At 46.2% G+C, this 12,728-nt stretch overlaps 1 protein-coding gene across 1 annotated transcript; it reads left to right on the forward strand.

The window, feature by feature from the left end:
* The first annotated feature begins 11,950 nt into the window (after nt 1–11,950).
* On the forward strand, nt 11,951–12,475 carry LOC136543569 (leucine-rich repeat extensin-like protein 3). The gene has a single exon (XM_066535974.1). It carries the CDS (start codon nt 11,951–11,953, stop codon nt 12,473–12,475), a length of 525 nt encoding a protein of 174 aa, XP_066392071.1.
* Nucleotides 12,476–12,728: the final 253 nt, after the last annotated feature.

Consider the following 12,728-nt stretch of genomic DNA (forward strand, 5'->3'; position numbering starts at 1 on the left):
TGTATCCATCATGAATTAGTTGTCCATCTCCTATAACCAGCCCATATCCAAGCCCAGATCCAAACCATAGTGACAAAAAAGAACATCACAAATTAGTGCCAAATCATCACAGCATTAACGATACCATCAACATTAACCTTGTCACACATTAAGACACTCATGAAACACATAAAGTGGAACAAAGCTCACAATTGACAAAACATTGCTCATCATTTTCATTGAAACCATCAACATCTGTGCTTGCATAATTTTTCATAGGAAATACTAAGGCAATAACCAAGCTACACTCAAATACCTAAGAACTAAGATGTTGGCTTGTACAGCACACAACTCGTATGATTTGCACGCACAACAAAATCTTTCGTCACTAATGAAAATAGCCACCATATGAGCACCTAGATCCTCTTGCCAGAATTCAGAGATAGCATCATCAAACGTCTGCAAAGAAAACACAGTTAGTCTTTTAGGTACAAGACAAATAGAATGCATAGTGTTGCATCAGAAAACATAGCTGAACTTAGCAGATCAGTTCGTTAACAGAATAGAAGTACAATCAGCAGTACTGTAAATTGCAAATTCAGGTGATGATGTGTAAATTGGAGAGCACAAGTATGCTCAAGTGAAAGTGATACAGTTAAACCGTGAAGATATAGGAAGTCCAATGACAAAGGTTATGCAAATTGCATTTTCCAAAAAGGGAATATACATAAGAAAACAAAATCAACACAGGCTAATATTTCTTAAAAGCAGAGGAGAGATTCATCTAAAAAAATATGCAGCATCATGAGCTTTGGTGCCTGAGTAGTGACTACTGGCATCTACGGTGTATTTGACTTCAGTCACAATCAGGCAAGCAGCTAGGCAAGGTGATATATATATATATATATATATATATATATATATATATATATATATATATATATATATATATATACTGTTTTGCTATAATACACCTGGGTACATCCTGTATATAGAATACACCTAGGCCGGCGGGCGCACCAACTTGGAACAACCAGCGCGCCCAAGCGAATACATGCATGCATGGCATTTTTTGTTGGTTCGAATCTTTGAAACAAATTTTCTCCTAAACCGTAACCCCGAGTGACAAACCATTTGTTGCATCCGACTCAATAAAATATTCTGAGCAAAACTAGATCCAATATGGATATATTTTTTTATCCTTTAAACAAGTTGCATGTCAATGTACTACCGATTGCAACTATGTCTACCACCTAGTTGCAACTAGTTATAACTCTGTGTCTTATATGCATCTGGTCACTATAATCACGCCAAGTTGCAATTCTGAGTTGCAATCATATCTGAGTAGCAACTGTATTTGAAAAAAACTTCATCAAATACAACCTTCATTGCAACCAATGCTAAATACACTACAGCCAAGTTGCAATTGTGTTGTAGAAGTGCTTGCAACTCATAGTACAACATATTGCAATTACGTATTTGAAAAAAAACTTCATCAAATACAACCTTCATGGATCTCGTTTTGTTAAGCATATTTTTTCAACAACCTACTTCAAACAGAACTAAAATCGGATATATGGTTTAGAAGATATCGTATTTTTTCGTTTCGAATCAACAAAAGATTCCCTGCATGCATGCTTCCTGGTGGGTGGGTTGAGCAGTTAGGTGGCATCACGTAGTTGGTTGTCTCCATTTAGTTTTGCATGCAGGAGCGTGGGCTTACCTCGCGCTCGCCGCTCGCCGCGCTCCGCGCGTCTCGCCGCTCGCGCTCGCGTCTCGGATGCACTCGCTTCATAGAATGCACCCAGGTGCATTTTAGCCTCGTCCTATATATATATACCGCTTTAGCCTTTCATAGTACTTGCTAAACAGTCCACTTTGTGTGGGCGCAAATAAGATGAGTGTTTGCTGAAAGATCACTATTAATTATATCTTGCAAACGTTATGTGTGGCCTATTCTTCTGAGATAGTTGAAGAATTTCATATTTCATATGTATTTGAAAAATACAGCAGAGAAAATAGCATGAAACAAATAATGCTAGACAGCCAGAACCACTGCAAATTGAAATACATGAAATCAGTGTGATGAATACAATACCTCTATTGCTTGATCAGATGATTCAAAGGAGTCATTGCTCACAAAACCAAGGCTTCTAGAATTGATCTCACATTATCTTTGACAAAAGAAAAATAAGACCAATAAATTACCGCAGGTGACAACTATGCTAAAATCACAAAATAACAGTGCATACAGATGAGGTGTTACCCCTAAAACCATCAATTTTATAATAGATACATGACATATTACAAGATGACTGATTAGATGAGTTTATCTTAGGGACATACACACATGTAGTTGTGCCCAGAACACCCAAAAAGATTGATGAGCAATATAAAATGGGATAATGGTTACCATAATTTTAGTTCATCTAATCAAAGCCAAATATCTAGATCAGCTCGTCCTCCCCTTCTCTGAAGCAACCACCTAGAGCCATCTTGAAGTCCCTGGCGCCAAATCATCCCTAGATCTGCTCCTCCCCTTCTCCACTGGATCTGCAGCATGGAGATCGAAATCAAAGCCAAATCCACTGCATCTGCAGCATTGGAGATCGAAATCAAATCCAAATCGATGGATTTGGGAGGGAGGGAGGGAAACCTACTCATAGGCCTACAGCTTCGAGGCCGGATGCGCAGCCGCCAGGGGCCGGGGGTCGTGCCGCTGCTCGGGGTGCACGCTGCCGCACGGGATGGTGCGCACCGCTGCCTTGGTCCATGTCGTCGCCTCGGGGCCGCGCTGCTGCCCGGGCTGCGCGTCGTCGCCTCAAAATCAAGAAGGGAAGTAAAGCGACGGGGTGAATCCATCTGCGTGAGGGATGTGTTGGGGGTGCCAACAACAATGGAGGTCGGAGGGCCGGCAGGGATGCCACGCCGTGCTGGTCAGGGGAGGGTGTGGCGCGAGGGAGGCGAGCGTGATTGCGCGAGTGAGAGAGGGCGGCGCTGACACGGAGGGCTCGAGTCGTGTAGCTCTAGGGTTGTGCATCGGGGGATTTAGGGATAATTGGCCTGTTCGCTTGGCTGCATGGCTGAAAGTACCGTTGGCTGATTTGTTGTGAGAGAAAAATACTATTCGTTGCTGAAAAAGTACGACTTATAAGCCAAGCGAATAGGGCGATTAAGGTTGAGGGATTTTTTTTTCTTTTTTTCAGTCAGGCTTCTTGTGCTCCGCTGAGGGGTCTATAGTCTGCACACGGGCTTTTTTGGACTTCTATTTCGCTCAGGTGGGAGATTTCCGCGGGTGATTTTATTCCCATAATTTCTCTGTGTGTAATAAAATCTGACAAAAAATTATCTTACCGACAGAATAAACAAATTTTCTTGTCGGTATCTATATGTTTATATAAAGTAACTCCTCTAAATTGAATTGTCCGTAGCTCCAGTTAAATTTAAAAAAAATCATAAAATTATATTTTGGTTCACATATTTCACTCTAGCCCATATCTTGGAGTTAGACAGAAAAATCATTTGTTATCTAGGGAACACTCTGGATCTTGCTTCGTTTATGAGGGAATATGATATGTGACGTCCAACCGTGACGACAACTAAACCAGTCGTCATAGATATATCACCTCAAGAATGAACCGTCATAGATAATAGAATTCTACGATGCTTTCTTAGAACGTCACTAGTAAACTGTCATGTAAAACCTTATTTCTTGTAGTGTTCCTAGGTGCGAGTGGCTGCGGCTGCTGCAGTGGCCGGCGAAGAGAAAGAAAGAGGTAGAGGTGGATAGTTGGATCTGCTCTAGCGGAGTTTTTTTCCCTCATCGGCGCCGACGGCCACCGTGGCCGCAGCCGCTATCGCCTCTACAGCGAAGAGGAGAGGAGAGGGAGGGAGAACGAATGAACTAGGGTTCAGGGGAGCGGTGGCTGCCTGGTGATTTTGTTTCGCCAAGATCACAGCCTGGCCGTTGGATCACGATCGACAGCCGACGTTGATCGGGCTGGCTTTCAGCCCAGGCGAGGCAGCGGATTCCCGACCTAGGCCTAGGTTGCGGCCTGTGTGCGGGGGAGCGGGCGCGCGCTGGCGAAGCAGGCCGCTGGGCCGCGCACTGCCGCTACGTTATGGGCTACGCACGAGCGCCTGATGGGTTGGGCCGAATGCACAGTAAAGGTTATAAATTTGTTTATTATTTTTAGAAGCGAATTTTGATTAGTTTTTCATCTCTTTTCAATTTTGAACCAACAGAATAAATTGTTTAGAGAGTAGATAAGTACACAATAAAATGCTTCTGAAAAGTAGATAAATTATTTTTTCATGTTTCCGCTGCAAAGTTTAATGCTGATTATCTTCTAATTAAATTCGAACCAATGTGAGAATTTAATTTGAAGAGCAGTTACTTTTAGTAAATTATGATTATGTTTATCCTCTAATTAAATTGTAACCAATGGAAAATTTTAATTAGAGTAGTAGTCCGATTTGTTTATGTTAGACTGTGGTATTGTTATTTTTTGACCAACGTTGATGATAACAATATTATAATGAGTTTGAGGTTGAAATCTCTGATAAATTTTACATGTCTTGCCGCAACTAGGAGGCTTCATATGTTGGTTTGGTCTATCGCATAACGTTGCCAGATCCACTCTAGCCTTAACGTTGTCCTTTGACTTGTCAGGAATGTCCATGATTGTTGCCCAAAGTGTCTCGGCGACATTCTTTTCAGTGTACATTACATCAATGTTGTGTTGAAGTAGAAGGTCATCAAAATAGGAGAGCCGAGTCAAGCCCGACTTATGAGTCCACATATGTTTCTCTCCATATCCCACAAAACCACCTTCTAGATTGACCATGAGACCATCTATCTGTTCACGAACCGCGGCACCAGTCATTATCGGTGGTGCAGGGTCTGTCACTACGACACCTTTCGTAAAGTTCTTGATGTCTCGTCTGAATGCATGGTCAAGAGGGAGGAATTGCCGATGTTTGTTGAACGATGAATACTTACCACCCTTCTGCAACCAAATGAACCTCAGACCTTCCTTGCATACTTCCCGTGAACACACCAGGCGTAGAAAATCCCATATGCCAGGAAGTCATGCAGGGAGTAGTGGTACCAAACATGCATTTTGAAGTTTTTCTTTGTAGCTCGGTCGTATGTCCATACCCCTTCCTCCCAAGCACGGACCAATTCATCAATCACAGGCTCCATGAACACACCCATATTATTCTCCGGGTGTCCAGGAATTATCAATGACAAGAATACATTCTATCGTTGAAAGCATACGCCGGGGGGGGGGGGGGGAGATTGAGGGGGATAATGAACATGGGCCAACATGTGTATGGGGCATCCATCATTCCATAAGGATTGAACCCATCTGTTGTCAGTGCAACACGTACATTACAAGCCTCTTTAGCATTCTCATGATGAATGCCAGCAAAGTGGGTCCATGCTTCACCATCGGATGCATGTACCATCCTATCAGGATTGTATCGTTTGCCATATTTGTGCCATGTCATCTGTTTCGCGGATTCCTCGGTCATGTATAGCCGTTGGATCCTCGATATGAACGGAAGGTGCCGTAGGATTGTTACGGGAATGTCAAGCTGCCTCTTCTGGCCATCACCAGAATCTACCTCCAGGAACATAGAGGATTTACACTTTGGACAGTACTTTGCTTCCACGTATTCTTTCCTAAATAGGACGCACCCCTTTGGGCAAGCATGTATCTGCTCATATGGCATCTTAAGTGCACGAAGGAGTTTCTGTGACTCGTGCATGCTCTTTGGCAGAAGGTGACCCTCTGGAAGCAGGCTGCCAATAACTGTCAACATACCATTGAAGGCGTCTCGACTCAGGCTATACTAGGGCTTTAACGCCATTATGCGTCCAATGGCATCCAGTTGAGAAACCTTTGTCTGACCATGAAGGGGTTTCTATGCCGCGGCAAACATGTCGTAGAACGCCTTTGCGGTTGCCTCTGGCTCCTCCGTACGTCCTTCAGCGAACTGTGCCTCGTGATAGTCATTTAAAATGTCTGCTACCCCGGCATCAACATCATAATCCTCGACGCGTGGTCTCACCACCTCCTCTCTTATACGACCGACTTCACCATGGTAGACCCACCGGGTATAGTCTGCCATAAATCCATTCTTCCAAAGATGTTCCCCCATGACCTTCTTCGTTTGTCTTTTCCTGTTTGCACATTTGCTGTAGGGACAACAAATTTTACTTGCTCCTTTAGCAGCCACGCCAAATGCCCGTTCGAAGAAAGCATCAGTCTTGTTGATCCATTCATTGGTGACCTGACCCTGACTTGCGTGGCCCGTGTACATACACTCACGGTCCTCCATCCTCTAACATATATAGCGACGAGTAATATAAACATCAATTGCATCTACACGACGTTCCTACTATCTAATAGGTTAGGATAGGTCCTAATCCCACACGAGGATGCGTATGTGGGGTTAGTTTCCATGCTCTACTCCTATTAGAGATATAATTTCGGCAGCACCTCCCTGCTGTTCTCCAAATACACGTCCTACCAGGGTGAGTGTATCTGGAGAACAACAGGGAGATGATGCCGAAACTCTATCTCGGATCGAAGTAGACCATGAAAACTAACCCCACCTACGCATCCGCGGGCTATCCAAAAAACGTGGACAATTCAAAACAGATACGGTTTTAGATATGGAAATATCTGCATATTTCCTACCGTATCTCTTTCGAACGGGAGACGCCTAACTGGGTTACGTGATCTACGACCATGATACAGAAAGAGGGGTTATACCTAGGGTGGCGGTGGAGTCAGGCTAGCGGGGCTGTGGCGGGTCGGTGCAGTGGCGAGGCGACGCGGTGCAGGCAGACCTGCAGCGACGAGGAAGGCGATCAGCGTCACCTAGGTACTCTAGCTCCGCTCCGACGGGCTCTTCTCTACAAAAAAAAGAAACATAAAACTGTCAATACAAAATTTCGACAGCACCTCCCCTGCACGGTGAGGTTTCCAAAACCTACAAGAAAACCAACGGCACGATGGCCGACATGCACAAGATTATATCCAACCACATATATATAACAATGTCACAACCACTCCTATGACTACCACCACTACTACTCTACCACTACTACTACCGCAACTACTAGTAATACTACGACGACGATGATGGTAGCACTACTACAGGAATCAATTTGCGCAGCGTGGCCAAAATGGGCTCCGTGGCGGGCACCTCTTTTGCCCACCACGGTTAACCAGTGGCCAGCCAGCGAGGCCGGCCACCGAGGCGCCCGCTGCGGGAAAAGGGTTTACCGTGGCGGGCCACCTTACTTGCCTGCCTAGGAAATCATTATTTACCATGGTGGGCGGTATGAATCGCCCGCCGCGGTTAATACGATTTACCATGGCGGGCTCTTTAAACTGCCCGCCACGGTAAAGAGTTGATTTACCGAGGCAGGCGCTTTATCTTGCCTGCCGTGGTAAATCCTGTATAAATACACAGCACCACCCCTTCATCTTCTCCATAGCTCTTCCTCTCTCAAACTCATGGGGGGAGGCTTTGCTCTAAAATTTGAGGAAACTTTTGATTTGAGTTGAAGGGCTTCGATTTGAGGGAGGAGGACATCATAAGAGGTTCATAAAGGCTCTCCCTCTCTCCTTCCATCCTCTCTCTATTTCCATCACCTAGAATTCTCTCTAGATCTAGATCTAGATCTAGATCAATTTTAATGGAAAAATTGATGTCATGTATTTCTTTAACTTTAGATTCATCATAGATGCATGCTTCATCTTTCACATTGTCATTTCCTCTCTTTTTCATGATTTTGGACGTAAAAATCATCAATTTCTCCTAATTCTTCTTTATTTAATGTTGATTGTGACGGATAATGTTCGCAGGTATGATGGATAGGTCGGAATGGATGTACCGGATCGATAGAGTGAATGATCCGTGGTACCTCTTTGAATTAAGGAAGTTTATTGCTGCTGGTAAAGCTCACCGTGAGAGACTGAAGCGGATGACAACCATATGTCCATGTTCTCGTTGCAAGAACCTGAAAGCCCACCGAGATAGCGAGGTGCAAACTCATTTGATCATGTATGGTTTTATCGAGGGCTACACAGTCTGGACATTTCACGGCGAAAGAGTTGGTGCGAGTGGCGGTACATCTAGAGTGAGCTCTTCGACACCGACGACGATAGCACCACTGGTGAATAAAGATCCTTTAGGAGCACCTGGCTCCTCATCATCTTCAACAGCAGCTGTGCCAGCCGATAGTGACAACAGTTTTCGTGAATACATCACGGTGGATGATCTAATGAAGACATGGCCGACGAAGCTAGCGACGGTGGGGATGGTCAGGATACTATGAGCCGACCCGAGGATGTGCAACTTGTTGAAGATCTAGTCAAACACTTTGATGAAGACGACGTTGTGTTGGTTTGCCCAAAGTGGTTGGAGAATTTCAGAGAGTTGAAGCAGGCGGTAGTTGATCCTCTCTTTAAGGACAGTGGCGATTGTCCGAAGGAGTGCACGACGCTCCGTTTTAACCTCCATATGTTGATGTTGAAGGCTCATGATGGTTGGTCTAACACTAGCTTCAATGAGTTGTTAAGCTACCTTGCCACCACGTACTCAACGGCTAACAAGGTGCCCGCCAATACTTATCGGGCCAAGAAGCTGATTCGGCCAGTGGCGATGAAGCTTAGAAAGTTTGATGCATGCCCTAACCACTGCATCCTGTATCGGGGCAATGAGTATGAGAATTTGACGAGTTGTCCGCACTGTGGCTTTAGTCAGTACAAGAAAAATGCTGGTTGTCGCATGGATGCAGAAGACGAGGGAGGCTTGTGGGGTGGTCGGAAGAAGAACAAGAAAGGGGCAAAGAAGAGCAGTGCGGCCAAACAGATCTCAGCTCAGTAGGACGATGAAGAAGAGGGTTACACGCACAGGAAAAGTCCAGCATTGTCGGTGTGGTACCTGCCCATGACCGATCGCCTGCGTGCAATATTTGGGAACCTGGACGATGCCAAGCTCATGTCCTAGCATGCATCAGCTGATCGCCTGAAAGATGATGGCAAGCTACGGCACCCATCCGATGGCAAGTAGTGGAAGGATTTCGACGAGGCCTACCCGGAGTTTGGCAAGGAGCCCAGGCATGTTAGGTTTGTGCTAGTACCGACGGGATGAACCCGTTTGGTGAGCTTAGCAGCTCGCACAGCACTTGGCCCATCGTGCTCACCATGTACAACCTACCTCCCCATCTATGTCAGAAGCGTAGGTACCTTATGCTGACCATGCTTATCTCCAGACCGAAGCAGCCCGACAATGATATAGATGTGTTCCTGGAGCCGTTCATGGAGGAAATGAAGATACTATTTGATGTTGGGGTCCATATGGTGGATGCATCTCGCAAGGAGAAGTTCACACTAAAAGCAATCATCTTTGTCACCATCACCGATTACCCCGGTCTCTTCTCACTATCGGGGCAGATCAAAGGGAAGACCGGCTGCATAATTTGCATCAATAGGACCTGCTACACTTACCTTAAGGGATCCAATAAGATGGTGTACACGAGGCACAGACGGTTGCTCACCAAAAATCATAGGTATAGAAGAAGTATTATGAACAAATACTTTGACAATCAGGACAAGCCGCAGCGTGATCAACCGACGCAGACTAGTTGGGGGACAAAGGTGTATGAGATGGTTAAGGACACGGATCAGGTGGAGTTTGGAAAGAAGAAGAAGCCGCCTGAATAGGGGCCCAAGCAGACAAGGAAGCGAAAGTGGGACCAGATGGAGGAAGTCCTCGTCACCGTTCCTTTCAAGAAGAAGTCAATTTTCTTCAAGTACCTATCGTATTGGAAAACACTGAATACACCCCATGCCATCGACTGCATGCACCTAGAGAAAAATGTCTTTGAAAGCACGATCGGTGTCCTGCTAGACATCAAGGGCAAGACAAAGGATGGTATCAAGTCACGAACGGATCTTGTCAATCCGGGCATCAGGCCAGACCTTCATTCGGGACCACCTCAGAACGGTAAAGTCGATATCCCGGGTGCGGCCTGCAACCTAACGCAAGACGAGAGGATGGCTTTTCTTAAGTTGCTTAGGGGTATCAAGGTGCCGACTGGTTTCTCTTCCAACATCAAGAGCCTGGTCTCCATGAAAGACCTCATAATGACCGGCTACAACTCACACGACTGCCATGTCATGCTGACGGTGTTCCTACCAATTGCGATTAGGGCTATCCATCTAGAGTACGTGAAGATGGTCATCACACGGATGTCATACTTCTTTAACCGCATCACCCAGAAGGTCATTGATAAGGCTGAGGTGCCTGCCCTAAAGGAGTTCATCGCGGAGACCCTTTGCCAGCTTGAGATGTGCTTTCCACCATCTTACTTTGATATTATGCCACACCTAATGATGCATATGGTCGATCAGATCCATCAATTGGGCCCCGTGTACCTACACCAGATGTGGACGTACGAGCGGTTCATGTCCACCCTCAACAGATACGTCCATAACCGAGCTTACCCGGAGGGCTCTATGATCGAGGCATACACAACAGAGGAGGTCATGAACTGATGTATGAGGTACATAAAAGATGGGAGGGTGATTGGGCTGCCTGTTCATCACCACGAAGGCAAAACCTCAGGGATGGGGTGCATAGGCCGAAAAGTATGCACCGGTGTGGCAAACCGAACGGTGCAAGAAGCTCATTACAACATCCTTCATCAGTTAGTGAGCATGGAGAAATACATTGAAAAGCACCTAGAAGAGATCCGTGCCGCTAATGACAGACAGCGCATGGAGGCATGTGTCCAGAACCATCACAAGAGCAATTTCATAGAGTGTCTCAAAGAGCAACACATACCCCTTGAAGGATGCCCTGATGAAGATACGGAGACCATTAAGAGGCTTGTGTTAGGCCCATCCAGCCAAATCACCACGTGGCAAGGGTATGACATCCAGGGCTACAGGTTCCACACGAAAGACAAGGACAAGAAGAGCTCGACACAGAACTATGGTGTTCGATACAAGGGCGAAGAAGAGTCCACGGGCCAGAGGAGGCAATACTATGGGCAAGTCAAAGAAATATGGGAACTTGACTATGGACAAAACCTACGCATAACCATCTTCCATTGCCAGTGGGTCAAACCGAATGCGGTTGCAGTGGATAGTTATGGGCTAACCACCATGGACCTCAAAAGTATCGGCTACAAAGATGACCCGTGGGTACTAGCAACCAATGTTGCGCAAGTGGCCTACTATATATATGCAGAGGACCTAAAAAGGCATGTGGTTGTGTCCAGAAAGCAGCGGATTGTGGGATTTGATGGGGTGCAGAGTCCCGAACAATACAACAACTACGCAGAGCTCGAGCTTTTTACCGATCATCCAAAGAAGATCAAGGCCATCGAGGACCGATTCAACAAGTCCAGGATGATGCCGTGGGCCCGCCCTGACAGTGAGAAGAGGACGGTGAAAGCACCTGCACCAAAATGATATATGTATCCCAGAGACATATATGTAATAATATAGCTCAATCTATTGAAGATAAGTTTTATAACTTATTATTAATATCATGGAACCATACTATTCTACTAGTACTACTGAATCTACTACTACTACTACTATACAATACTACTCTACTATTACTACTCAACCTACTGCTACTATCTATTGTACTAATACTACTCTCTACTACTCACATGTACTCTACTATTACACAGCACTACTCTACTACTACTACTACACAGCAAATGCAAAATGCAAAAATAAGTTTTAGATTGATAATAAATATCAGTGTTAGATTGAATGAGGAAATGCAAAAATATTAACCGTGGCGGGCACGTAACAGCGCCCGCCGCGGTTAATAGATTAATCGCGGCGGGCACGTAACAGCGCCCACCGTGGTTAATAGATTAATCGCGGCGGGCAGTCTAAGGTGCTCGCTGCAGTAAACATTTACCATGGCGGGCGGCTTATATTGCCTGCCGCGGTTAATCAGTGGCTATATATGTGACCCCCGCCCCCGTCCTCCTCCCCCGTGCCCGTGCCCCGCCCCCGTCCTCCTCTCCCCGGAACCCTTGCTCCGGCCGCCGAGCTCCTCCGCACTGGGCCCTGTCCCCGGAACCCTAGCGCCGGCCACCGAGCTCCTCTACGGCCACCGCACGCGCCCCCCGCCCCCATCCTCCTCCCCCGTGCCCATGCCCCGCCCCGTCTTCCTCTCCCCGAAACCCTTGCGCTGGCCACCGAGCTCCTCCGCGCTGGGCCCCGTCCCTGGAACCCTAGCGCCGGCCACCGAGCTCCTCCACAGTCACTGTCCACACTCCGGGCCCCATCCTCCTCCCTGGTCACCATCCCCGTCCTCCTCCCCGATCACCGTCCACACACTGGGCCTCGTCCTCGGAGCACAGACAGGCTCTAGCCGCTACCTCCTCACTTGGAACCTGCTGCGCCCAGGCCAAGGTAAGAACTATGTTCCAGCAAACTAAATTCTACTCTGCTTGCTTGTTTCTTGCAAATGATTCCTGTTGGAGAAGTTTATCTGGTAGTAGTACCTTGGTTCTGTAATTACATGCTTCGAATCTCAACAGCATTGCCATAGCTTGTTTTATTTTCCTTTTTAGCAGATATTTGTAATGTAAACTATGGGTCTCCACTGTGGACATCTCAACAGAGTGAAAAGTCTGAATGGACGGCTGAAAATTGTACAGGATATACTACACTTGGTGAATTTTGAGAAAT

The sequence above is a fragment of the Miscanthus floridulus genome, chromosome 3 (assembly GCF_019320115.1).
Source record: "Miscanthus floridulus cultivar M001 chromosome 3, ASM1932011v1, whole genome shotgun sequence".
Lineage (NCBI taxonomy): Eukaryota > Viridiplantae > Streptophyta > Magnoliopsida > Poales > Poaceae > Miscanthus > Miscanthus floridulus.

Coding starts and splice junctions, on each gene's coding strand:
- LOC136543569 (XM_066535974.1), top strand. CDS start 11,951: ATGGCGGGCGGCTTATATTGCCTGCCGCGGTTAATCAGTGGCTATATA.